Genomic DNA, 27,983 nt, shown 5'->3' with positions numbered 1-27,983 from the left:
AAAATACCATAGATAAGCGTCTTTATTGGAATACGTACAATGTTTTACAGGTAAGACTTAAATAACTTGCAATTTTACACATTATCACAGACATAAAGTGCTACTCCAATCACTGCACATCACTTAGCTGTGAGGGAACATCACATAGCACGACAATTAAATCAAGTAACATCAAGAATAAAGTGGGGTATTGCCGGGAATGAGAAACCACACCTTTTGCATATCATCACATGAAATGAACAGCTGATTATTAAAATGGCAAAGAATGACGTACATACAGTACACACTCATCCACACAGTAATACACAAACATCCATGCACAAGAACAGTTCAGCTGCGAGCTGCCACAGCTTGAGGTTGCTGCTGATCAGTGGACTGGAGTTGTTTTCCCAGGTACTCCCTGCGGAAGAGAGGGAGAACACATCAGGTCACAACAAACAACGCATTACACTGCTGTTTCTCTTCTAACATACGTAGATCAAATAAATGCTTAATGAAATGCTTAACAACGGCATGTATGTCTCAATATGTTTTATCAATAGTTGCTGCAGCCCAATATGTTGTGTAAGTGGATTCACATTCGATGAGACATCACATGAGACGATGTTACCATGCACCTGTAACCTGGACATCCGGTGAAGGTCTTATTTGGGTTAAGCTGTTTAGATGAACGTTTGATAAGCTGTGACTGAGTCTCCTTATTTCCCTGAATAACCCAATTAACAAAATATTCTAGTCCACCTGAGCCCACAGATTAAAAAAAATATGATAAAAAAAATTATGATAAAGATGTGACCAAAAGTAAAAAAAAGTAACATATTTACATGCCACAGTAAGTTCTTAAACAGGTTTCTCATAATCAGAATATGACCTTAACTGGTTATTTTAACCCAGTTATACTCTTTATATGTGTTGACCCAAAACCAGGCTACTCGATTAACCGTGTTATGCAACAGATTCTCTGTGCATGTAAAGATAGTCACTGAGAGGCAGAACCTTCAATAGTTAAATAATTCACAGTTGAGCGATTAAATATGAATGTATTGTTACTTGTAATGACTCAGTGAGGGTGTTTTTATAGAAATTTGAGGGGGAAAAAAGGGTCTGCCAAAGGCCCGTGATTATAGAAATATAATACTATTACTTTGAAATGTCACATTTCTCTCTTAATTTTTTTTCTTGGTAGTAACATTTTCAGATATGTGTAACACCAACCTTGCTGCTACCATAAATATCAAAAGCCACTCAGAGGCCCAAAATGTAAAAGGCTGGCAAAGACTGCTCTTCAACAGGGAAATGTTTTTTCTCCCTAATAAATTAAAGTGCAATAGGAGCAGGAGTGAAACAGACTAATGAGCAGGAGTGAAACAGACTAATGAGCAACACATTTGACAACCCATCAGTAAAAAAGTGTGAGCTGGAAAAAAAAAATGCTTGATAGAAAGTAGCCTCATAGCTATCCTAGTATTTCTCTACACCTTTCCATTTTTGTCTCTTTGTCTCCTTTTCAAAATGACACCCATCATTCATCTCTGGTCAAAGCTGCCAAGAGTGCACTTTGTTGTTTTATCACATCACAATACAAACCTGAACTTAATGAGCAAATATTTTCATAAAATTCAAGTTGGTCTAGATAATTTAAAGTCTATCAAACACAACAGACTCTGATTTCAATTTGATTGGCTACATAAAAAAGAAATATGTAATACTTAAATCACCATCTCTCCAACAAAAACTCCAACAACTTCTACACAATAGTTTCTTTTAAATTGTCACTAAAAACCTTTAGCCAGTCTGCAAATAGTGGCTTGATACTAAGTGCTACCAGGGAGCTAATTAACAACAGATGGCAATACATGTGTTTGTCTAATTGGAAGGAAGGGCCAGTGTAATGAAGTCAGTGGTTCTGGAGCCAGGGAATTTTCTGGTGCATGTATCTGCAGCTGCCATGTAAATTAACACCAACCTATACAGTTAGATGTATGACTAAGCCCAGGAGGTTGAACAAACCTTATCTGCTCAACCTCTAATTTAAATCAGACGCCAGAGCCTGATGTGAATTTCGTACATGCACATAACTTCATGAGAATTGTCTGAGTTGAGGGATCAGCCAGCTGAACCATTTAAAAAAAAACCACACCTGAATAAAGCACTAAAGGAGGACACAATACACTGTTTTCATTTGAATATTAATCCAGATTTAGGGTTTAAGGACTCGATCTCTTGCTTCCAGATCTAGCTGCAAACAAGTTGGGGCCATCAAGATTACAAACAGTCTAGTGATACAACTTGAATCTAAATGAACTGGGATAGACTCCTGTCGTGTCACATGACCAGAAACAACAACCTCAGGACGGTGTGGTGTAGGCCACTACGGTATCAGAAATGAAATCCACTGACCTAAATAGTCTGCTTCATAAATACATCTCTACTTTTCTATTAACACATTTAGAAAGAGTCTAATTTAGAGTGTACAAAAGAAGTTTAAGGAAAAACAAGTCAACTTTGGAGAAAATGTATAGTGATCAGATTTATCTTCATAGAACTGATTATTATTGATTATTGCCAACATACATAATTGGAAAAGTACATGGCAAATAACCAAGCATTTAATTGGTGTAAATCAACAGTACATCTTACTCAGTGACAATTTCAGTAAACCAAAGGCTGGAAATGAGACACATACTTTGTGTAATATTTGTCAAATAAATTCAGTTCTGTTTATTAAGTCCCCCAGAAGTCCTACCAAGGTCAATGAAACTAGCAATTTTCCTATCTTCAAATTTTTTCCCCACCCTCCCTCTGACTTTTTAAAGCGTGCCCAGTGAGCTTTAAGAGACACAGGGTCTTTTGCTGTCACTAATATAAAGGCTACCATATGTAATGCAATCTAAGAAAAGGTTATGAAATGTTATATGCAGACCTCACAGCCTGCGCTGAAGTCTAGACACTGAGGCCTATAGCATCACTGGTACAAGGACAGAGTGACTGGCAGTATGTGATGGGCTTAACATCAAGGCACCAACACCGAGTTGGAGGGAAAAAAGTACATTCCTTAACTAATAATTTCAGTTCCTGCACCATACATTGAAGCTTTAAGAGGCTTTTTAAAGCAGAAGAAAGGGCACGTGGATGAGTAACAGCAGCTTCTCAATTCAAACTTTTGCTCTGTCTGCTGTTGTCATGACAGCAGAGGCCTTTATCAAGTAGGGAAGAGGAGATCTTTTCATGGCAACAAGAAAGACAAAGCAACCCACTCAAGGTGACAGTGGGTGTGGTGAATAGCAATGGTAAAATCTTCCTCTTCTTCAACATACAGTAGGTGCACTGTTGAGGTGATGGCAAGGTATAGGGTCAAGACCTCAATATTTCGAAGAAACAAGTGGATTTCAGCTTGAAAATATAATACCCAACAACCTAGCAGTCTTTTCTCAATCTAGAGTAGCACTCAAACTATTCTGTTTTCATAAATGCAACAAGGGTGAAGGCAGCAAATAATGTTCTTCATGTGAAGAAACAACCTTGAGACGCAGAGAATTCACATAATAAATCCTTTTGAGGCAAACAACCTCAACTGCAGTGGAAAAGTAGCCAGCGCGTACAGAGAATATCAGTGAAGACAACAATACTAAAACAATGTTCAAGTATTCCCATGATCATCTCTACCCAGAGCCATTGAGAGAAAGAGTTGTGTCAACGGAGGGTCAAAAACGCTACACGGTCACATGACGGTCACGTGGTTCATGTACTGTAGCTCCGATAGTTCCAAGCGGTCCATTTGAATCCATTGTTTTCTATGGGAACAGTACTAACAACCGCGACTTTGGGTATAATAAACAATATGACAACTGATTTAGAGTATTGTAAACTGACAGGTTAGATGTCTGTAATATTTACTATTTAATATTATGATTAAAAATGATCTCAAAAAAGAAGATTAGAGTGATTAAGGCTTGGCACCTTTACTGGTCAATGATGTGTTGCTTTGGCTGCTAGCTGTTCACTGTGTTACATCCTAATGTAGCCTAATTTTATTATTATTATTTACTTTTTTGGACTTTAAGATAATGTCACCAGAAGGTATGAACTGAATATCAATCCATCAAGATAGTCTCTTCAAGTGCTGTGAATCCACCAACAACTGACAGCAGTAAGGGGCAGTAAATGATGTTCAGTGCTGTCATTGAAAGTTACTTGCGAGCGGTCTATTCAGTCAGTAGTAAAAGCATTCCACTGACACCAACAAAATCATCCTCATTTCAAGTTTCTAAAGTACAGGAACAGTAGCAGGAACACCCGAAATCTTTTATGGTTAAGTAGCACCTTTATGACAAAATACATGTAAAAAGACTTGTATTTTGGAAACAAAAAGTGACAGAATGTTCTACTCCATTAACATACAATTAACATAAAAAGGACAATATGGTACCGTTACATCTTCACATATACTGGCATAAACAGCCAACGTTGTAGTAATTTATCTTACCAATCAGAAATCAACCATCGTAAACAATAATATAGCCTAAAAAGGCCTACATAATATGGTTAGCTTAGTTAACTAATAAATACATTTTCCCACCCATAAACACGTTTACAGGCTTTTGTCTCCTATTTAAAACGCATGAAATTACAGACAATTTAAGAGAACGTAACTTAACCTAAAACCAAATTGATTGCTAACGTTAGCTACTTTAACGTTATTCTTTTGCTCTATTAATCTGTTTCCGTACATAAGATAACATAGTCAGATTAAATATATAAATTTGGTTAAGTGGAATTAAACTGAAATGCTCTAAAACATATTGCTAACTCGATTCATGTGATAAAAAGATAAGTAGCAAAAGTAATACTGATTTTGAAGTTATTCCCACTAAAAGCAGCAGATGAAACACTGCTTCCCTATGGCGATGCAGTTGCTAGCTCCAGCTGTTCGGAACTATTGAGGGTCTCCATGATCCACCATTGCTGTAAAATAATTGGCCTGATGAAGTGAATTGAGGTGATGCAACTCTTTCTCTCAATAGCTCTGACCAAACCTATTGTATCCTATCAACAATACCTAGGTCCTCATTTTCAGACAGCCCCCAGTGAACAACAAGCAAATCAATCACTGTGCTGCTGTCGCAGCATGGCTGAAGTACAGCAAGATATCACAGTAAGCTCTCAACAGTGTCTGTTTCTCAGAGGGAAGACCGAGGGGGATATATAGTTATAAGGAGTGGAAATAATAAAAAAAAAAGATAAAAATTGAGAAAACAAAAAGGTAACAAGTTGCTGCATTCACTTGCCTAAAGAGCAGGCTGGAAGTGATGCATGATTAACATTGCCTGTTTTTTCATAGCATATCAAAAAAAACTTTTCCTTTTTTTTGGAGCCCCTTGGGTTTTTCTGATCTCACCTGCACAGATTAGTCATTTATTTATCTTCCTTCTGTTTTATCTTGATTCATCACTATCTTTTCATAACTTTGGCTATATATTCAGCTAAACTAATACTAAAATTCCCTAATCATGTAATTAACCCCACACCTGTCCCTTCCCTTTCTGCCATACTGAGAGCTCTTATCTCATTTTCCCTTTATTCAGCAAGCAAGGTATTGTTGAAGAATAAAAATACCAAGAATGCACTTTACATTGCAGGTTATCTATATCTACTTTGTTTGAGGGGAAAAAGTTTCTAGGTCTGATAATGAGAAACTGCTTTTGTTTCTTCTCTGTAAGCTAAACAAGCTTGAAGTCCCTGTGTGGTTAGAATAAATCATCTAGACTCACCCCTATTTCTGCCTTGCCCTTTTATCTTGAATCAATAAACCGAACAAAAAAACTTCTACCCACACTTCAGTGAACATATAGTTCACATGGAACATTAAAATCACTTAGATGAGAAACAGCAGTATACTCAGACATTAAACACAATATCTCCATCCACAGTTGCTCAGTAAGCCAAGTGTGTTTTAGATACTGGCAGGAAAACAAACACATTTTTCTGTCGTTGCTTTTCTGATGTTTCAAGTGCGTTTCCAGGGGATCCAGTAGGCAGAAAAAACGCACAAGATAATAGAGGCAAGTTGAATATTTGGACGGTAGACCCAGGCATCCTAAGGCAATGTGAAGAGCGATGCCTTAATATTAAAGCTGACTTTACTCGGAGGGGTATAATGTATTGTAGTAAGTAAAGTAAAAGCTCATACATAATGAAATTGGCGCAGGGTTTAACACATGTTGTACATGAGCAAATCCATGCCAACATCAGCCTGAATCTAAAAAAACATTAACATGCCTTGGTCCAAATGAATCTTTTTTTAAATCCATCGCAAACTTCTTAATTTATGAGTACACACTTAGCAAAAAATATTATGCATTTCATTATACATGCAAGTTGTGATATATAAGGTTTAATCTTTGTCTGTTCAGCCATGGTGGTAGTCACTGATCATGGTAACTGCCCAGTTCTTTGTCAATTTATTCCAAACAAACTAGGATTGCACAATATGTTTTTTTGAGGTCGACACAGATGACAAATATTTTCCCACCCATATGATACTGATATGTATTTTTTTAAAGAATCATAGTACAAATGCAGGTGCAAAATAGAGTAAGCTTTTAAGATAATTCAATGGGGTTTTTTTTATTACTTTTACTTTTTTTTTTTTGCTACTTTTATTCTGTTGCTAATTTGACATTTGTATTAAGTGACACAAAAATGTCATTATCGGCAGTATTAATAACATCCGCCTGATATGATATTGCTTTTTAAAGCTGATAATGGCCGATACCAAGGGCCTGCCAATGTATCGGTACATTTCTACGACAAACCGCTGTTGCTTCTGCCGCAAACATAAAACACATCACTTTGTGCAAGAGGATCTTTCCAAAGAAAAACCTGCTCTGTTTAGAACAGCAAAAGTAAAAGCTTTCTGGAACTGGTTACAGTTGCAGTAGCAAAACAGACATTTCTGTATATGAAAATGTCAGCATTTACTACTTTAATCTCAGGAAGCGAGGTTATGCTGAAATTTAGTGTAAAGGGCTAATTTTCATGATGGCACCATCTGGGCTATGAGTCGTTCATATCAAACACAAACCATGACATCCATGACACTAGACTTGTGTACATACCAGTTGTGGACCATGAGCTTCTGCACAGCCAACAGGGCGTTGTAACGAACTAGTTGGTCCTCATGGTGCATATGATTCATCACCAGCTGCTTTCCGCCCAGTTGCTCAATCACTCTAAAATGGAAGGGAGAGTGGGAGAAAGCCATTTATCCACACAGAAAACAGGTATGATTTTCACGTGTTGAGTCTTTCAGTGGTTCAGTGCCAAGTAATGTAATGAAGCCCGACTGCAATTACATTTTGTATGTACCTTTTCAAGAGTCAACATTCTAGCAAAATGATATAATGCTTTCAGGAAAATTGAGGGGCATTAAAGTTTATGATGAATGCATATAATAATAAATGGTCTGACAGGAAAAAAAACAAAAAAAAACACTCAGGCAAGGACAGCATCCACTTATCATGTTTTTCAGCAACTCTGCTCCGGTACTGCTACATATCGACTTGGGTAAATTGTTTGTAGAGGGGTATCACTGCCAACATAAGGCAGGGGGTGGGGAGTATCGTAAACCACTGATTGTGAATTAAGGGCAATGGGGTTGTTATGAGAGACAAGGAGCAGAAGACAGCGAGACAAAAGGAAACCATAATTACTCTGTCAATCAGACAGGGTGCGTCTAGGATGACGAGTGTCGGGCAATACAGAGAGAATAGAGGGACGATGAAGTCTCCAGGCAAGAACGAGCAGGCTCAGAGGATTAAAGACTGGGGAGAGAAGAGGCTTCCTGCGCTCGAGCACCGTCTGACAGGAAGGGGAAAACACTCGCTCTTATTTCCCTGGGGTCGCGAGAGGCCGAAGGGAGAAAGGTTCTGGTGTGCAGGCCCATTAGTGTGCTCAGAGCGAGGCAGCTGCATGGACGGGTGACCACACACAGATACACTGGACGGGGAGATTGGCTACTTTGAAGTTGAAGCCGTGTGTTTTCCCCTGAATGTGAGCTGGAGTCTATAAGAGACATAGATCAGTCAGTCCATTTGAAAGTGTCATTGATTTAGAATGAGATCAATAGGCCTGTGAGCATTTTGAGCAGGCTCACTTGTGTGCGTCTCATATGGCTTGATGCATCTCTTGGAAAAGTTGTCAGTTTTTGCTAGGAAACCAACTTGACTGGAACAAGTGGACCACAATATAGGGGCAAACAGCTAATGGGTCATTCAATCTGAAATCACACAGGCTGTCACACCTACTGTATGTCTCAGAACGGCTCAATCTTCCTTGAACACATTCTTTAACCAACCATATGAATAAATATGGTGTTTTGGCCTGGAATTCCAGGTAGTTTACAACAAACAAAGGTCTAATTAAGGTCCAGAATGACCACTTTTTACTGGGACAATGGATTATTAATGGATTATCCTTATGCTTCATGACGTTCACCTTCTTTTGATTTTTAACGCCTAAAACACTGGCATATTATGCACTTATAGTGTATGTGGAGGTATTATTGTCTTCTATCTCAAACAGCACCTAGATATTTAACATCTTAAAAACATGTTGTAGTGTTTCTGACCCCTTTAATCTCTGTTCTAATGTATATTTTGATAGGGGTCACTGTTCCTGGTCAGTACTGAAATGACTTTTAGGAAATATGACAACCAAACAACAGCTAGGCCAGTCAGACAAAAGGACTGGCCTAGCTGTTTTTTTTTGTGTTTTTTTGGTTTAATATTGTTTATTAATTTTAACCATGAGTTCATCTTTGTTTAGCAGCCATTCAGTGAAAACATTATTGAAATAGCACACCAAGAACTGAAAAATATATTACACTATAAAAAAAACAAAAAACAGTTCTAGTGACCTATATTAGGGAGTCGACTCCCATCAAGACCAAACTTTACAAACAAATAAACTATATTCTCCCAATTTCTTTTTGTGAATTGCATAATCCAGTCACTTTCTTTTCCACTTTCCTTTTTCCAGATAGTATTGTCTCACCTGGACTCAAAAATATAGGCTGCTCACCAACACAGCAGGAATGTGCAACGTGCAGTGACTGAAGAATATAATTCTGAATATGTCCAAATAGCTGAGCAATTTCATTAACCTTCTCATGTTTGCACTATGCAGTGCTTCATTAGGTCTGTGGAAACACCTATAAAATGCAATGCCCCTGGCGTGCAAAGTACATATTACATCAAAATATGTATTAAAATAGGAGTTATGATAGAACATTTTTTACCATGAAGGAATTTCATAAGGATGTGTAGTAATGTTCTAGTAATATTCCCACATGTGAAAGATACAAGAATGTAATAATATTCCCACATGTGACTTTTTAGCCCTTAAGATATAGCCTACAAAAACTTATCTTTAATACCTCCTGTATCCATAGTTGCATCAATACCTTGGAGATTATGTGTTCTAAACATTCTGTGTAATTAACTTTAATTCCTTTATTGCTTCAAATACTCTCACATAAAAGTTTTGCCCCAAATATGGAGTCCATTTGGTCCATGTAGAATATGTGTGAAAACAATATGAAGATAACTCCCAAATCCTGTCTGATTTCAGATGGAATGACACTAATGTCTTCTTTCCTAACGTTTGCTTTGAATAGGTTTTCACAGCAAAGCGTCTTACCGTTTGCCACGTGGGTAGTGCCGCACGTACTCTCCAACGTCATGGGCCGCCACTGCTATAACCTGAGGGTCATCAGACACCTCCAACAGCCTCGTTAAGATCCTGATGGAGGGAGGCAGAGAAAGAAGGAGAGGCATTTAGCAGGAGAGGCCCATTTGCATCAACAGGCAAAGCATTCCACCACGACCTCTTCAAACAGAAAATTACATACTTCTCAGGTGCTTCTAGAGAATGATGCTTTTGTGAGACGGTTTCATCAAAAATTTTAGATTAGCTGAGGCTGTCATTATTCCCCTAGCAAGAGGGTGGATGTAGAAATACATTATTCTCTCAGGAAGGATATGCTAATGTAATCTGAAGCGTAATAAAAATTTGATCTGTGGAAGTACAGTGCATGAAGGTGAAGCCAATGTTTCGGAGCTGCTACCTGCAGTTTCTACAGTACATGTTCACTGGAGGGTAGCATCCTCCTTCCATTAAATTCAGTCGGATGTCTACTACAACCAAGATATTTATAATTCACCATTGTCCTCACAATATTTTCCTAAATTATGCTCAAACCCTTTAAAATGCCATATTTGATGGGATAAGAATAATATATTCCAAATACTCTACAATATACGTTTTTCATTAAGTTATACAGAGGTCCCAAATGCTGATGACAGGCAATCCAAAGATGTCAGAAGGATACTTGACATGAGGCAACCTCTGAGAGAGTAAAAGCTCAAGGTTTAAAGAGAAAGAAAGAGTGAGTGACAGTCAGAACGAGACAGAGATGAAAAAAGCCTACTAAAAAAGAGGGCTAATTCAATCTGAGATGAAGCCTGAACTGATTATGGAGAGAGGGCAGTGATGAGACAATGAAACGGGTAGATTAGGATTTTTACTGAATGTCAGTAAGGCTGACAGAGAGCGTGACTGAAATACCAAAGAACATTGACATAAATTGATGTTTTATCTCTTGAGGCCTGGACCCATAAATTGGAGACACACCAAACACGAAGGGAAAACAATGCCGGAAGGCTGTGCAATCATCAAACATGATGCTGGTGACTGTGTGTCTTACAGGAGCTGCTAAAGCACCTTATGGGTCTTGGAGTACCAGAACAAATCGTACTTTAAGCAGCATCTTTCTTTCTTTTTGCTGACGCTTACAATTTTACTGTCAAATTAAAAATGAATCAAGTCTCCTTGAGGGCAATGTGGAAAATAAAATGTTATAGCCTGTGCCTTGTATTCAACCCCTTTGCTTTGTTTTGGGATAAATTGTCACACTGGCAAAAATTTGTTCAACTTTTTTTTTTATCATCTGTTACTCAGATGTCATATTTCAACAACGTTTTCCTTTCAAACTTTTATTAATTTTTTTTTAGTCCCATTAAATCTAGTGGAGGGGCAGCTTTGTTAGCAAGGAAAACAAATAAAAAAAAAGTTTAAAAGAAAAACATTGTTCCCAGCCAGTAAATACAATATTAATATGACATCTGAGTAACAGGTGATAAGAAATGTTGAGGAAATTCTTTGCAAGTGTGGCAGTTTAGCCCAAACAAAGCAAACAGGTTGAATAGTTGTGCAAAATAGATCACTCTGTTATTTTAATTTCATACTTTCACATGCCTTTGTACGAATTTGTTTTCACTTTGATAGAATAGAGTGCTTTGAACAGAACTTAGACTAAAAATCCTGAAAAAAAGCATTGTGAAATAATGGCACAACAAAATGTGCAAAAAGCAAAGGGGTCTGAATACTTTTGCAAGGCACTGTATGCTTTCTCTTGCTTACTTGAGGAGCTCATAGTTCTTCTCGTTCAGGCGGACAGCGTTCTCACGCCAGAACTTCTCCGACTTGTGCACGGGGCTCCACTCCAGACGGCCCGACTTCAGTTCTGAGCTGTACTCATCGAAGGAGCTGGTCGATAAAAACGATGAGAGAAGAGGAAAAAGTCTCATCAAACAAGTAAAGACAAAGCCAGTCCGAGGATCACCCTGGCCATCGATCCCTCTGCAAACAAAGCCCTACATCCTCCCAGCCCATGTGTTGTCAAGACTATTGATTTTAGTGGTATAGCCTGTGGACATGTGCCACACAGAATAAGTACACAGTATATCCAGCAGTCACACAGGCATGTAATCAAGACAGCATTCAAAATCAGGTGCAAGAAAAATATGCCTTAGGAACAGAGGCTGGCTTCGTAACATTTTGAAGTACCTGTGGCCCGTTACATATGAACCAGAGTCTACTGGGTACCTGAGGTCCTGCACACTCTCTCCCAGCCTCTCCAGCAGGAACTTGATGTCGTCAGTGATGTCTTCGTCGTCGTACTTCTGCTGGTCCAGGTTCTCCAGCTGCTTCAGCACCTTGCACTGAATCATAGCCAAGGCATACTCCTGACGGGTCTCCCTCTCTGCAGACTTCTCCAGGAGATTCTGTGATGGAACACAATAGTGTGAAGATAGTTTTTTTTTTCATACAGCATGCACTAACTATAATAATCTGGATTTTAAATATTGATTAGTTTATGAATGTGAGAAATTTAATTGCAAAATGAGATATTCACTACCTGTTCAACATGGCTTTTTAAGCGATTTAGGGGATTGCTTATCTGCACTGGTACATTTATATTTTTTTCTTTTATCTTTTATATTTTTGTCTTTAAATTGTGATTTTCACACACTTTTTATATCTTTTATTACATGTCTTTATTTTTCTTTTATGTAAAGCACTTTGAATTGCCAATGATTGGGTTTTATGCTTTGCTTCACCTGAAAAAATGACACTGATATAAATTAACTGACAGCACAAGGCTAAAAACACAGACTGAGACTTTAAAGTATAATAGGTTATTTAAGTCCTTGACTGACGTAATAATATGTTCACAGCATGGATCCTCTATAATTTAGAGTTATTATATAATGTTTTTTTTTTTTTATATTAATTTGCATTTCAACAAAGGTTCAGAGGTAAGATGGGGTTGAATGCAGATCTACACTGCAACAAGAAGACATCATCATCAAACTACTGCAAATGCTATTTTTTAAAACAGGGATCTCTGGACTAAGATCCATCAACTCAGTCTCAGGCTACAAGGGAGAAAAAAATTCTGGTGCAGAGATTTCTTGGAATGATTCAGAAGTAGAGTGGCTTTAGCTGTGGAAATGTGATAGAGGAAAACCACTCCTTATTCTGATTGGATGACTGGAGCCATCAGCAAAGGCATACAGTAGCCACAGCTGAGCACACAGTTGGAATGTCTCAAGGATCTCTTCTAACATGAGCATGTACACGTGCGCGCCATAGCTCTACCACATCTCTCTCAAATAGAGCAAGAAGGTCAAGTCATGGCAAATCTTCATACCCTGCTTTCTTTTGTTAGGGGATCAATTATTTTTATTTAAAATCCCCCCCCAAAAAAATACATAGTTAAAGCATATTAAACAAAGGATTTGCTCGGCACCACCCCAGTAGGGAATATTATATAAATATGTATTCAAGACATGTTGCCCTCAGAGTATATATATAAATGTGTGAGTTATAGTTCTATCAAGAAGGAGAGAGAGAGAAAGTAGAAAGGAAAAACACACACACACATGTATATATACACATATACTGATACACAGCATACATGCATCTATACAAATACCTTCCTTTACCTTCACCTTCCACCCCGCTCTCCATACACACTCCCTAACCTTCTCTAGCAACCCCATACACACACACACAAACACACACACACACACACCCAACTGCCTATACTCGTAGCAAGCGAGTATCAAGTTGGGCTCTATGCATCACAAAGTTGGCAATACTGCTTTTGAAGATGTAATTGAGGGCTTCCATGGTCCCGATAACTCAAGTTGTATAGATGAAGTCCCAAGTGGTGAGCAGAACAATTTGCAAAATTCGGGCATTTGGGAAAAATATCAACATGCAGAGTAATTTGTTCTGCTATTGTATGATTTTGTAAAAGGAGAATTTCTACTAGAGGTGATGATCACGACTTTCACGATGTCTGCATGACACGGCAACATGTGTGCCCTTGGGTCTCAACAAAAGAATACTCCATTTGTTGCTCAGTAACAATGTTTTCTGTAGCACTCATTACTCACTACTCATGTCAAACACCAAACACATTGTAGGATAAGCTGAATGATTCTGGGGAACGTTTGAGGGTCTCTCTTCATTGCCCACCGCTGCCTTTAATTAGCTGCAATACAGCAGTCAAACTAAACTATAAACTCCTCTGACCAATGTTAACCTGAGCCCTTTTCTTTTACGGATGCCTTCCCAAATGCTTAGATGTGACAGCTATGCTGACATGAGAGGTGTAATGGATTAGCTTTGGGAGAAATTCAAAGCAGGAGCACGTCATGCAGGCCCTGGAGGCAAACATAATGCTAGCCCCTCAAATGATGTCTTCAATTCATATTTTATATCAGCACAAGATGCTGGAAAATTATTCCGTTAGGACACACTCAAGGCTACTTAATGGAGGTTACACTGACAACAGCAAAATACTGATGGACCTACAATTCAAGAAAAGTGCAAGCAAACTTAAATGCCTTCTTCAAAGTTGGGTTTGAAAAAAAAAAGAAATCTGCTAACTTTCCACCTTATGTAACATGAGCTCAAGCTGACACTCATGTTTCAATCATGCAATCAAAGTCATCTACACACCATTGTGTTCTGAGCAAGCTCCCAGAGGCTGGCTGGTGTGGCTGGTTTTCATTTCAAAACTCTATATTTCCGGACCATAATTTCTCAACTGGATTTTACTGGATTTTGTTTGGAATTCAATATGATATGTGCTGACGGTGTCCAGGCACTGTAATTGTGAACTACAAAACTGCATTCTCTAGCAGAGGATTATTCAATATTATTGTTAGCAATAAATATCAAAATATGTGAAATGACAAGAGGGACCTCCATCTACATAAAATGTGAAATTATGTGGGACTGAGCAATACTTTGTCACCCTTTACAAACGCAACACTGGAAGACATGGAAATGATCAAATTAATTTTCAATATTTTTCCAGACCTGCGTCGGAACCTGTCAAAGTCACTGAGTTCCTCTAGTTAGAAAACACTTCAGCAGGGGGAGATGAATGGAGCCATGGCCTCTAATTCAATTCTGTCAAAGCCATGTCACAGGGAATTCATTACCTGGTGTTAACGCAAACAGAAGAGCAAGACCAGGACCAGAGCTCTTAGGACTAAATTAAATATTCAATATCCGCCCTGAGCAGAGACAGCAGGGAGCTGAAAGGGCAGCACAACCATAAATTGTATTTATGTATCTTTTATGGTCTTGGTTATTTTACAGGCTGCCTCATTTGTTTTTAAAGAGTTGTCACTGCAGTTTTCTCTTGTTGTGATAAAGTACACAACCTAATTAGATGCAAATGTTCAGAGGAGAGTGTTGTGCAAGATAAAAACAGTGGATAGTGGAAGATAGTGGCAAGAAACCATTATCTGCAATCCTTCTCAAGCATTTTTAGACCACTGGATTGCTATATGTGTTGGTGAGGAGGTGAGGAAAAGGACCAAGAGTGAAGGTATGAAGACCCAGCAAGTCAGCTCAGCATGTACAAAAATTTGGTGTCAAAAGTAGAATTTAGACAGACACACAGAGAGTAGGGGATTCTTCACTATGTTTCTCCACATACCCGGAAGGCAGCCAGGATGATCCGAGTGACCTTCTCCTTGACAGACTCCTGGAGGATGTCGGACAGGGCCGGCACCACGTTGTAGCGCCGCAACTGCTCACAGAGCTGCGGACTGAAGGCCAGCAGCCAAACACAGAAGATCATCTGGTACTGCAGCTGGAAGCCGCACTTGTTGCTAAGCACAGCCGTGATGCTTGAGAAAAAAAAAAAAAAACGAAAAATGAAAAATGTAAAAACACTGCCCACATCCACATCAATCACCTGTGTACTAACATAAGAGCTTTCACAGCTGTGTACCTAGAATGTACAGTTGAGACAGAAAAAGTACACGAACAGAAATTCTACTTCCATCTTTTGATAATGGATCCATTATCTTTTGATGATGGTTGACGGTACAATGTTCCCTAAAGACAGTGTTGATAAGGGCAGAGTTGTTCATAATACAAGGTTAGGGTTCATTTAGAGTACTAAAGGACTACTATGGTAATGACTAGAGCTAGATGGTGAGTGGTACATTTACAGAGCTGGGGGGGAGAGTACAGAGATGGGTATGTCATAGAGGTGTAATAATTATCCGATTCGAATCGAGGAGACCAGGCTAACGGGCCAGGTGAAAGCTGGCGGGGATTGTTAATAAACTGTATTGCCCCATCTTTTCCGGGGGAACAAAATCATGAATGTTGATGTTTCTAATAGTGTTTCTGTGTGTCTTTCTTTGTCACCTTGACCTTTGATCCCTCCCTGCCACACTCCGCTGTGACTACTCCCCTCCCTTTGTGAATGTGGCTGTAGTTTATGCTGTGTTCATGTGACATGGGAATATATGGTTTGAAGATGTCAAAAGCAATTGTCTGTAGATTTTGATTGTTCATGATAATTATTCTCAGCTTTTTCACAGCTGCACTTAGTGAGTGACAAATCTGAATTTATGTTTTTACTTTACTGCCGTTGCATTTTATTCTATCAGTATCATAGTCTGTTTAATTTACAGAAGCACTGTCACTTCAACAGTGGTTCTACTTGGTTTCGTTTTTGGGTGGGGTGGAATGGAAGATTTTCCTATTTAGGGTTAAGTTTTCCAGTTACTGTGAGAATGTATAATGTAGGGGACACCAAGAAGTTCGTTTATGTTGTCCAGCTCCAGAGACACAAAGGTACATTATGTGTCACAGTAACATGTCAGAGATTGCAGTTATTTTATACCGGTGCCTTTCTTATGAATAATGCTAATGACATAATCATGCTAACATTGAAATTTGTGTTTCATAGCTGGATGATTGGGTTGATTGCCACGTCTCAACCAGAATCAAAATAATGATACCATAACAACCATAAGAAGTTATAAACTATGAAACTATGAATTGCTCTTCACGGTGCTGAAACAAATCAAATCAAATACAAATACATATCGAAATTCATATCAAAATGTGGTTTAAGGGGGAGAGAGTCACATCCCTTTTTACCTCAGAATGTTGATAACGATATACAATGTTCCAATACATTTTCCATTTAAAAATCCCATGCTTTTTCCTGACCTTAATTTCATAGCTGGATATGAGGTTGTTGTTTTTTTTTTTTTGCTTATAGTATCTGTTGGCTAGGTCATTATCACTCTGTAGAGGATTTCTTTACAGCAACAAATATCACAGTATGTGAAACGATAGTGGTTCAACAGCTACAAAAATGTGTAGTAGTAGAGGGATTGCATAATAATTTTATCCATACTTTTCCAGACATATTTTCCAATTACAGAACTTTTCAGGACCTGGATGTGATTCAATTGATTTCCCATGCTTTTCCAGCTTGCGCAAAACTATGTAGGAACCCTGTATATAAGGAACCAGTACTCACCAGTTCACGCCATCAGCCTCCACCCAGGCGAACCTATACTCATTGACCCTCAGCATCAGCTGAAGGCACCCAGCCACGCACTGGACATACTGAGAGCTCTGCAACGGACAGAGGCAAATGTTTTATTAAACAGGAATGGGTGTCTTAGCAGTGCGATCAGGAATACAAGCAACATGTTAGAAGGTCAAGTACAATAAGAGCAGTTCATTCTGAAGGATGTAGTAGTTGACAAGCAGAGACAGCACATGTGAGAAGACCAGTCCAAAACTTGCATTACCATCACCTACCGAACCTGAGGCATTGCACATGCAATCTACACAGTATAGATCAACACATGCTAGATCACAGACTCAACAGTACAATACAGAGAAATAGGGGGGGGAAGAGTGTCCCATCACACCTGAGCAGAATAATGTGAGTAAAGTAGAGATTAGAGTGGAGGCAGCTGAGAGGAGAAAATAGTTTAAATTAATTTGTTAAAGAGAAGTTGTTGTATAAAAGCAGAGAGGTCCAGCGATAAGAACAGGCAAGAAGGAAACAGTGGAGGACAGAAAAGTGGTGGAGGGGAGATTACCTGGTTGAAAATGCAGGAGGAGGAATGTTGTTTTTCCAGTTATTAGATAGCGCTCATGTCAGCAGATTTCTGAGCATGTTTCTCAGAATAATCTCACCATGTTAATGTGTGCTATACAATAGTAGGATGCTGCTGCTGCTGTGCAAATGCAATTCCAATTTCCCCTTGTTTCCATCATTTAAGGGAAAGTGGTCTCTTCATGCGCTTTTGGCGTTAGGGAAAAGTGGCTTATAGCATGCATTTTCTACTTGTACAGTTGAACCTAACCAGTGGCAGCAAACACCATGCCGTCACAAATATGTGCTCTAGAAACCCAGGTCCCCAGCAAAGAATCTGGAATTATTAGTGAGAAAACTGAAGTGCACGAACGGGATGGGAGAGAAAAAGAGGGGAGAGAAAAGATGTGAATGTCCAGTGACAGCCAACAGAAGCCAGGTTGCACAAACCCTGCTGTTTTTTTGGAAGCGTCAGGGCAATTGAAGATGCACCGCACTCATACTCACTTCACTTGGGGAAATAGTTCCTGCTCCTGAGCCTGATTCTGGACCTGTACCATGTAGGTTCTAATGAGAGATAAACAAAAGAAACAGGTGCACAATTGTTGACAGATATTCCACTGCTTCCAGTTGAGATACAATGGCAGTGGACTATATATGCTGTCAACTTGACCACAGACGCAGAATTCAGTGAGAATGCATGGTCACTGATTCGTTGATTGGCTGTTGAGAAGAGAAATGATCATCAAATGTCATTTAAAGAAGCATTGACACCACTTTCTTTTAGGTACCTTATAAATGACAAAACATTGTTAATTTGAACACATTTTGCAACAAGGATACAGAACATGTAGAGCCAAGAGAGGCTGACAGAACCATGCTTTTTGAATAGCCAGCTATATCTGAATGTAAGACAACCTCCAGATATTTTGGAAAGAATTGCTGGTGGACAGTGCAAAACTAGGGATCAATATTCTGTTGTTTTATCAACCCACTCCCTCATGTATGCATGTGCCAAGGCAGAGTGAGCAGCTATAGAGCAGCTCTTTTATCAGAACCATCTCAAGGTCTGACAAGTCTGCTCAAATTCAACACAGCACAAATCCAGATATTAACACTGACATGGGTTTTCATGGTGAGCCCAAACAAGATCATTTCTATTCAGTGGCAATGAAGTTCAGCATGACTCTTTGCCTAAAGTGTTGAACAAATGGGCTTAAAAGATGCTGTAGGTAGCCTGAGGTTCTATATTTAAAAACGTAGGACTAGTGAACACAAGAGAATAAAAGGAGGTTTAGGCTGAGCTGTGGTGCAATAGTGGGGATGGACTTTTTTTTTTTAACTGATCAGATGTTTTGATTGATCAAATCAGTTGATTGAGTACAGTAGTCTTAAAGCATATGTGCTTTTACCAAGATCAGGATCAGAATCAAGACGAATGTGAAGTCGACAGAAGGGCAAAATAGGCCTTACTGTTACTGCCCTACAAAAGGTAAACGGCAGTAATTACCTGTGTGTTTTAAAGGTTAAAGGTCACAATTGGGGTTAAGATTTCTTGACAAAAATTATACCCTCAAATGCTACAAAATGATTTACAGTTCACTTCTGTAACAACTCACATGCTTTCGGCCAGACACAGATAAACTGAAATCTTTTTTCCAGTTTCATTGCTATGCAGTTACTGCTCTTTGGCTCTGTAGAGCAAAACAGGCAACAGCTACAAGGTTACTACATGTGGCAAGCAATTCCATGAGAACAAAATGGTCTTACACAAGAACGGCAAGTCAACCAATTTCTCAAAAGTTTAGTCCTTGTGTGTAGCCTGCCAGTAGCCCAGAGGAAAACACAGGCCTATAGTTTGAAATACATAACACTCGCTGACCGTACTTTGTTCTTCATGTCCTCTGGGTAATTAATTAGCTCCTTTTCCTCAATGGCAGCATTTATTACATTACACTCTATTACATTCATGCTACGTTACTAAAGAGAGGGCAAAATTGAATGGTTTGGAGAATCAGAGTGGTTAAGAAAAATGGAGAAAATAATTACTCCTAAATCAAACTGGAGCGAAGTGGGAGAGGGCCTGAAAATTAGGGACAAATTTGATCCATTTTGAATAATCATGTCCATATGCAAGATGTAATATGATGCAATTGGATTTTAAGTTCAATGCTTATCCATCAAAACCTCTTCATTTTGCTATACTACATTACATCAGGGACATTATGTCTCATTACAACAAGAGGGAAAGAGCATGTCTTTGATGTATCATTTAAGAGGGTTTCTTCATCATCAAGCCTTTCTTAACAACAATGTGGCAGATAAAATGATTACACAGATAAAAACACAGACAAACAATTGGTGGTTTAAAAGGCACTGTAAAATGGGACGTTATTGAACAGGTCATACGGAAACAGTAGATGCACACGGGCCAATTAACACAGTTTTACTAGAATGAAAACATCTGGACTTTGTAATTCATAAGTAATTTCACATACAACAAATTATTTCTGACACAAAATTCAGCATCATGTACCTGTGAACTGAGTTGGGTTTTGATCCAGTTGAAGTAGTAGTTAAGGTCACTTCCCTCCATCAGTTCGCGTCCCCAGGCAGCCAGCTTGGCGATGATCCTTGCGGCCTAATGGAGGAAGAGAAAGTGCATAGTACATCATTGATTTGACTGAAGGTGGTGGGAGAAGATATCAAATTCATGGTGTGGCGCGTCAACAGTTGACGATCTATCAACAGTCTACCAACAGTGGCAATTTACAATGAGCCGAATGAAACTGCCATAAGAGACCACAGTAAATATATAATACTACCTGGGCAGCAATGAAAATAATGTATTATTATTAGTATTCACTTGAAAATCCTTCTTTATGATATGGAGAAATATGAAATCATTGCAATTAGCAAGCATTGACAGTCATTAGTGTCACTCAGTTTTATAGAATTTTTTTTTTTCTAGAAAACTAGTTTGGGAAAGAGTATAAAGGTAAATAGGAAAGCTAAAATATTTTCCTATTTGGCTAAAGAAATATTTTAATTTCCATTTCCAGGACTGGCTGTGATCCAAGATCTTTTATGATGCATTCCAGTATTTTTTGAGAATTGAAATTGAGGAGGGTGTGAAGTGAAGTAATACAGAATAAAGAATGAAAGTGACAGCTGGAGGTACAAAGATAGCAAGTCCTTCAATTTACTACACTCTGTCCAAAAACCCCACCAAAATATTGACTGGATAAAAAAAAAAAAATGATCTCAAACCCCATCTACATGCAAATAAGCTGGAGTCCACAGTGACTACCAGACAACCAATTTGCTCTTAAGAAGCATCCCCTGTTCCCCTTTCTGCCCTGGAATGAAGGAGAAAGCCAATTCTGTCCCCCAAGAAGGTGGGCTTTCTCTGATCTCCCCAGGCTCAGTGGCATTAGCACACACCGCCCCTCCTGGAAAATGTCAGATGTGTAGAAATGTAGAAGCTGTAATTTAAAAGCCAGTGTCAGCCTGACAGTTTGAGTCAGTTAAAGTGCTGTGTCACAGTCTTGGGGTCACTTTGCCGACCTGCTGGGTGCCATCTGGCTGGTATTCTTAATTAAGCAGCGGGTGCCCTATCCTGGTACGCAGCTATGTCGTTGGGTGGTCATCCTTGATTTGAAAAGATTGGCAGAGAGGAATCATTACGCTAATTGCTTGTTTTCAAGGAAAGGGGAAGGTTGCGTTGTGAGGAATTATTGATGCATTGGGTTATGATTAGAAGCAGACTCACATGTGGGGTTGTGAAAGATTTAACAGAATACACCTTGTTTTGCAAATATGCTCTTTGATCAATTTAGCATTGTGCATCAAGAACCAGTAGCAGTTTCACCTCTATGTATTCAGTATGCTATGCTTGTTCAGAGATTATACAAAACCAGCTTGTATCAATGTGCATAAGCTTTAAGTGTGAAATACAGCTGACTAAAATACTGTGCATGCAAATGTGAAAGTGCTACAGTACCAGTCTCCTCATCACTGTGTATTCTTTTAAGCTTCTCCATCAAGGTCACAGCTCACTGTGCACTACAAGTTCCAATTAATTTACACTAACCAGGGTGAAATGTTGATCTTGTATAATCTACAACCTGACAATGTCACTCATGTAGGCCAGTAACATTTATCAATAGTAGTAATAAAAGATTATCAATATGCAGCATATTCAGGTACTGGGTTTTACATGCATCAGTTGGTCTTTACTTTACTTAGCTTTATGGACAGAGCTTCAGTTTTGACTGGCCTTGCCTTTGCATCTTACCATGTTCTGAAAAACACATAATACCAATGTCTTATAACTCACCATGTGGACAGTGAAGAGGTCTTGACGATTCAGCATCGGAAGGAAATAGGACCAGGCGGTGTTCTTCGTCCTCTTGGCGTAGTCAAAGAAGATGTTCACCCTCTGATGGTTCTCCTAAGAGACAGTTAAATTAAAAGCTGTCATGCATCATGAGCCGTTGGATGGTAAACCTGGAATCAGTCAGTCAGGCAGGTTTACTTGCTGCACAGCTGGAGTAACCAGCTGGAGTGACTGCATGGAACATATTCTGTCTTTACAACCAAGCAATTAATATTTTTCATCTCCTGGATCATCAAATAAAAAAAAAACATCAAAAATTCACAAAAGCAAACCTGCCAACCTGTATGCATTTTGCGTAGAAGCTCCGCATATTGATATCAAAGTAGTTTGGTATGAGTTGTTGGTCATAGGCTACCAACGAATCACCTACGGTGGCCCACGGGGGACAGTAGACACAATCATATGTGACTATTTGACAACTGAATGAATTAAATAAGATGTGGGTAAGATGCAAAAAAGGGTCTCCTAATTATCCAGGGCATTTCTTTTCCCTCTTTCCTCCCCGGTAAGCTAACGTCTTGCTGGTATGTCACAGATAGCCAACGTTAGTTAGCTGCTATATCGTACATACAAATGTGGTTTGTTTAGAGTGTGGGGATGATGGGCTAAACCCCTAAAACAGGGGTATTCAACTGTCTGCCATCGAGGGCCAACTGTATACTGGTTTTCATTCCAATCAAAGACAGCACATTTCACAAAAGTGAAATCACCTGCCAGTAAAATAACTGGCTGTAGTTGGAGACACACACACACGCACACACACACACACACACACACACACACACATATATTTCAGAGCCAAGTCTGAAACTAACAAGGCTGTAGAACGCAACTGCAACTGTCACCTGAAGTCTGTGTTTGTCTCAGCTAAGTAAAACTGACAAACTACAATCATAAAGTGTCGGCTATGTGTTGAAAGGGGGAAAGTCCAACTGGTATAACAGAATGTAGCCTAGTTACTTAGTTAGCTGAGAGTTTGCATATTCATTTATTCAAGTATTTGTTAATTACATTTATTCATTCAACTTTTACTGCCAGTTAATGTTGAGCTTCTGTGAACGGTTCAATATTTATTTTTGGTACACAGTACACACAGTCAGAATTTTGTTATCAGTGATCAGTAAACAGGTAACTGATCCAACATGTACTGTATGTGCAGCACACATACATGAAATTTCAGCACACACTCAAGGAGGCACTCCAAAACTTTCTCCAAGTTTTGCAGGTATGCAAAAGCACCACTTTTTATGTCTAGATGTAAAATTCAATGTCCTGTATTCGCTCACAATATTAATATCCCCCTCAATATTATCCTCAAAGGCTGCATGCAACAGAAATAGTGTAACTTTGATGTCATACTCATCGGAAAAGAGTAGGTCAAAGCCCCATCAAGCTTCATGTAACTGACAATGTCACATTTTTTCATCTAAGCTCCATCATATCTGACACCCAAATGTTTGTAAAACCCTCTACCAGTTTTTGCTCTGTCCCAAAGGAATTGCAACCAGACTGCTCTCACTTTTTAAACAGAGAATCATGTAGGACTTTCAAATGCACTTAAGCAAGTACAACACTTAAGCAGAAATGTTGTACAGTGAGCAATGGTTCCTGAGGGCAGAATGGCGTGATACTGGGAGTTTACAGTACACACTTTCTGACCATGGTGCATTCTATATGCCTGTCCCATTCGTCTAAGGTTAGTGGATGTGTCTTTGTACCTGCAGAGTGTCATCAATCAGAGTCAGGATGTACTGGACTGTTTGCTCCTTGGAGATGTGAGCCATCAGATTCAGAAAGGTCTTCGCACACTGAGCACAAAAAAAAAATACAATCTGATAAACACACAGCACCCATGTATCTCTTGGAAAAATAAATTGCTTTTGCTCTTATTCTGCCCAATACCTTTGAAAGGTCAGGTCAGTGAAGTGCAACATGGTGTTTTGTTGTGGGGAATGGATTTGAGAATGACCAGTGATGTTAAAGCCTAAGACTTCTATATGGAACCGTACCTTTTCCAGTGTGCTATTGTCTAAACCGGTGTGTCTTAACCTGGGATTTGGACCCCCTCCAGTGGGTTCATGAGATGATGTTTCTAATATTTCTGATTAAAACATTTTTCTTTAAAAATAATTAACATTTTCTTCCAAGTGAAACAGACTAAAAAATGGGAAATCAAACATCATTGATAAGAGTCAAACTTCATTACACTGTGTGCGCATGCTTGCCACAGGGGGTCACAGATAATCATGACTTTGTTTTGGAGGGTTGTGAGCTAAAGACTAGGTTGAAAACTAGTGGTCGAAAGGAGAACTGCTAAAGCATGGGGCTGAGAACACAAGGTCAACAGTTAAGTATTAAAAAATGTACAGAGAATGAAAATGACACAATACCTGATGTCCTTCATTGGTCAGAATGGCCTGCTTCTCCTCAGAGTGAGCGACCTCAAACCTCTTGATAAAGTCACAGTCCTCTGCTGAAATCATCTGACCCCTGGGGGACAATTCATAAAGACATCACCATTTGGCAGACTTTTCTGGGTGTATTGCTGCTCCTAACAATAAACAAAATTTAAACTTTGAAATATGCCAACAGCAAGAGAGTGGGTTGGCTAATAAACAGCTATTGATTTATCCTGAGGCAATCAAAGCAATGCCTTTAGTGATGAAACAAGGTGTATTGCATCAAAGTTCAAATACATGGCAACACTCATACAGAAGAAGTGTGTTACCAATCCTGACACTGGAAGATTGGGCTGAGCCTTTTACCTAGCATCTAGCTTCTAATTACAGTGCCAGGTTGCACAAGAGCGCCAATCATCCTGAAAATACCACAAGTTCTTCTCAAGGCAAAAGGCAGTGGATGGAGCTACAGTAACAAGACCATAACGCCTATATAGCCTTATATATTATATGTATATTATATGCCTTATAGTAAGAGCATACATACAGTATATCCAACAAGTTTATACAAAAAGGCAAATAATCAGAAAATGATGACATGGGTTTGGTTTAGGAATGAGACAATGAGTCAAGAATCATACTGTGGAGAATAATTGCTTTGGAACTATAAACATACAGCCAAAAAGAGGAAGTATCACTCAAGACACTGACTCACTCACAAAGCAGGAACTGGAGCAGGACTATCCTAGGCTAACACACTACACTCTGCCTATAACTGTAAAACATCAATTTATTCAGAAAGCTTGGTCTAAGGAGCTTGGGGAGTGTAACTTTTCAAAGAACAATTTGACCTATACAATGCAACATATGTGCCCTATAGCCTATATCATAAGTCTTCTGACCAATCCTTATTAATAAGGTGAAACTTCTCAATATCACCAGATGCACCTGCAGTAGAAGATGGACATATAAACATGAGGTACTGTAGTAATTTGCACTTACTGGAGATAGGACTGCCAGTTGACCTGATTGGCCCGAACCTCAGCTGCCTTTGCAGCAATGATGTTGGTGGGGACTGCAGCGTCCACAGCCCCGCGGATGTCCATCTTGTTATATGTAAGCTACAATATATTTCTTGATAAAATCAAACACCACCTGGATGGAAACATCAGAATAAACATAAGTAGAGTACCCAATAGGTGTTGTAGCGTTTGGCCTAGTGTGTTCATTGGAAGCTACTGATTCTAGATTCCATTCGCTGATAATAACCTATTAAAACTAATAGTAAAATACCTAATGTTATGATCGTATGTTCAATAATCAAATCAAGTTGTTATGGATTGACTATTGCACCGTACACAACTGTACAGAACCAGGAAGAAATTCCAGCAAGGGACTCTATTTGGAGCAAAACAATTTATCATGAATCATATCATTAATATTTCGCACAGATGGTAGCTATAAAGCGTTAATTTAATCTTGGCTCTTCGATATTAGTCCCATTCTAACGGTAGCTATTACACATAGCTCTGCAGTTGGAGATGAATCCGCTAACATCAGGTCATGTTAGCTAACTGAGAACCAATGTCACGACATGGTGGGTCTTGTCGCAGGCTAAGATAAAACAACGCAGTGCATACCAAATGACGTTACATTACACTAACGCGATTGATTTAATTTACCCAGTTAACATGTCAACTGTCAAAATGTAACGTTAACATTTACCGTTGCGTTAACCGGCCACTGCAGGTAACAGTTAGCTAACAGGCTAGCTAACAGTTAGCTAACAGGCTAACGTTGGCTACCAAAATAAACTGAGAATGCTAACCTCAGCTACTGTAGCCCTGTGGGTGCTAACGTGGTAACTTCGCAGGATTACTGTCAGCATGGCAACAGAATAACCGCTACGTATGAAATAACATGTAGGATGACATAATTTCGCCACATAGTACATTTGCAACATTTTAGTTTATCTGACAATGAATAATGTAGTAAAAGACGGTTGAATTACTCACCCAGTGTTTGCTCTCACTCTGCGGACAGCTGACAGACTACAACAACACGTCACGCTCTATCATGTGATTCAGTCACATGCCAGTCTGCCTCAGTTTGACCAGAAGTTAGACTGGTATCAATTTTGTAGCTAAATCACAAATTCACCAGGTTTTCTGATCTGATCTTATATTTGGTTGATTCTGGACGACCACAAAGATCCTATTAAATATCCTATAAAAAGATCAAACACGCACATATAATATTTTTACGTGTTAAATATTTTGTTCATAGCTACTATCCCCTATGAAAAACAACTAGGCCTGTATTACTCTTCTAATGATTTTTACAAGGATAAGATTATAGTAATACTATAGCAGATAAAATACCATGAAGTAGGCCTATGGCAAGGCCACTACAAAGTCATCATTGAGAACCACAAACACAATGTAAGTCCTACATGAATATTATAGGAATACTATAGTAATTTTCATGTTTGATGGTAATCATTTGTTTGTCATTGACAGTGACCTAATATGCCTTGGTTTTAAAGAGTATTATCACAGAATATTAAAGTTATTCCTCTGGAGTCAGCTTAATCCAAATGTGATAGGCCTACAATGTTTGTGCCATTGCAGAACCAATTTCATTTTCAAGGTATGGCATAACAAAGCATGTCTGTCACAATATACACCAAATCTCCTCCTATAGGCTACCACTATGTTATTACCTGTGTTTCTAACTCATTTTCATATAGTAGAGATAGAGTTTGTGACTGTAATCAGTAACATTGTTACCAGACACCTCAAATCAGGTTTAAATTAGCACTGTGGTCATACAGTATTCTGAATCTGTTAGGGTATGCAATGTTGTAAAGTCTATCCCCACACAGCAACATCTCCAGTGTTAATGAAGAGACATTGTGAATGAAAGTGGCAGAGGGCAGAAAATATTAATGCCGTGAAATTCTGTATACCAATAATTTTTTCAAACCAAGCTGATAGGCCAGAAAATGAGAATATACCCCATGTGACTCTTGCCAATCAATTGCTATCAGCTGTTTGCTTTAACTTTGTGAGGATGACAGAGGGACAGTTGATTGCTCACAGTGAAGAGCTTTGATCAGTGTTTATCCTTGTCATCGCATAATGAGTGACACCACTCAATAACTCGCATTAGCAGTTCCTGAGTAACATCCCAAACAAAAAAACCAACACCACAGCTGCCACCCACTCAGTAGAGTGTAGACTGACATTAATGGTGCCGTGTGTACACTGTGACCATATGTTTCCTCTACAAAGTCCATTTACTAATGTGTTTTAATCCATTGTATTACTTTGGGCGGTTGTTGTTGGAAATTCATCAAGGAGCATATACAATCACAAATGAATCCACTGTCTGTCACTAG

At 38.9% G+C, this 27,983-nt stretch overlaps 1 protein-coding gene across 1 annotated transcript; it reads right to left on the bottom strand.

The window, feature by feature from the left end:
- Window positions 1–4: 4 nt before the first annotated feature.
- atp6v1h (ATPase H+ transporting V1 subunit H) lies at window positions 5–26,651 on the bottom strand. The gene is made up of 14 exons (XM_071546022.1): window positions 26,599–26,651; window positions 25,586–25,738; window positions 24,575–24,674; window positions 23,903–23,992; window positions 22,125–22,238; window positions 20,322–20,426; window positions 18,293–18,352; window positions 17,216–17,313; window positions 15,365–15,557; window positions 11,947–12,125; window positions 11,482–11,607; window positions 9,700–9,801; window positions 7,119–7,232; window positions 5–400 (listed from the first exon to the last, which is right to left on the bottom strand). The coding sequence occupies exons 2-14, from the start codon at window positions 25,687–25,689 to the stop codon at window positions 331–333; spliced, it is 1,455 nt and encodes a 484-aa protein (XP_071402123.1). The 5' UTR covers window positions 25,690–25,738; window positions 26,599–26,651; the 3' UTR covers window positions 5–330.
- Window positions 26,652–27,983: the final 1,332 nt, after the last annotated feature.

Source organism: Centroberyx affinis, unplaced genomic scaffold (assembly GCF_046629955.1).
Source record: "Centroberyx affinis isolate AG114_WGS23_722 - 3 ecotype Tasmania unplaced genomic scaffold, CSIRO-AGI_Caff_v1 ptg005091l_1, whole genome shotgun sequence".
Lineage (NCBI taxonomy): Eukaryota > Metazoa > Chordata > Actinopteri > Beryciformes > Berycidae > Centroberyx > Centroberyx affinis.
This window is presented reverse-complemented; position numbering and strand designations above follow the sequence as displayed.

Bases quoted from the DNA above. Each gene is read 5' to 3' on its own strand.
- atp6v1h (XM_071546022.1), bottom strand. From the start codon at position 25,689: ATGGACATCCGCGGGGCTGTGGACGCTGCAGTCCCCACCAACATCATT. The intron at 24,675-25,585 runs GTAAGTGCAAAT...ATTGTCCCCCAG, and splicing joins AACTGGCAGTCCTATCTCCA to GGGTCAGATGATTTCAGCAG. The intron at 9,802-11,481 runs GTAAGCAAGAGA...TCCCTCCATCAG, and splicing joins AAGAACTATGAGCTCCTCAA to GATCTTAACGAGGCTGTTGG.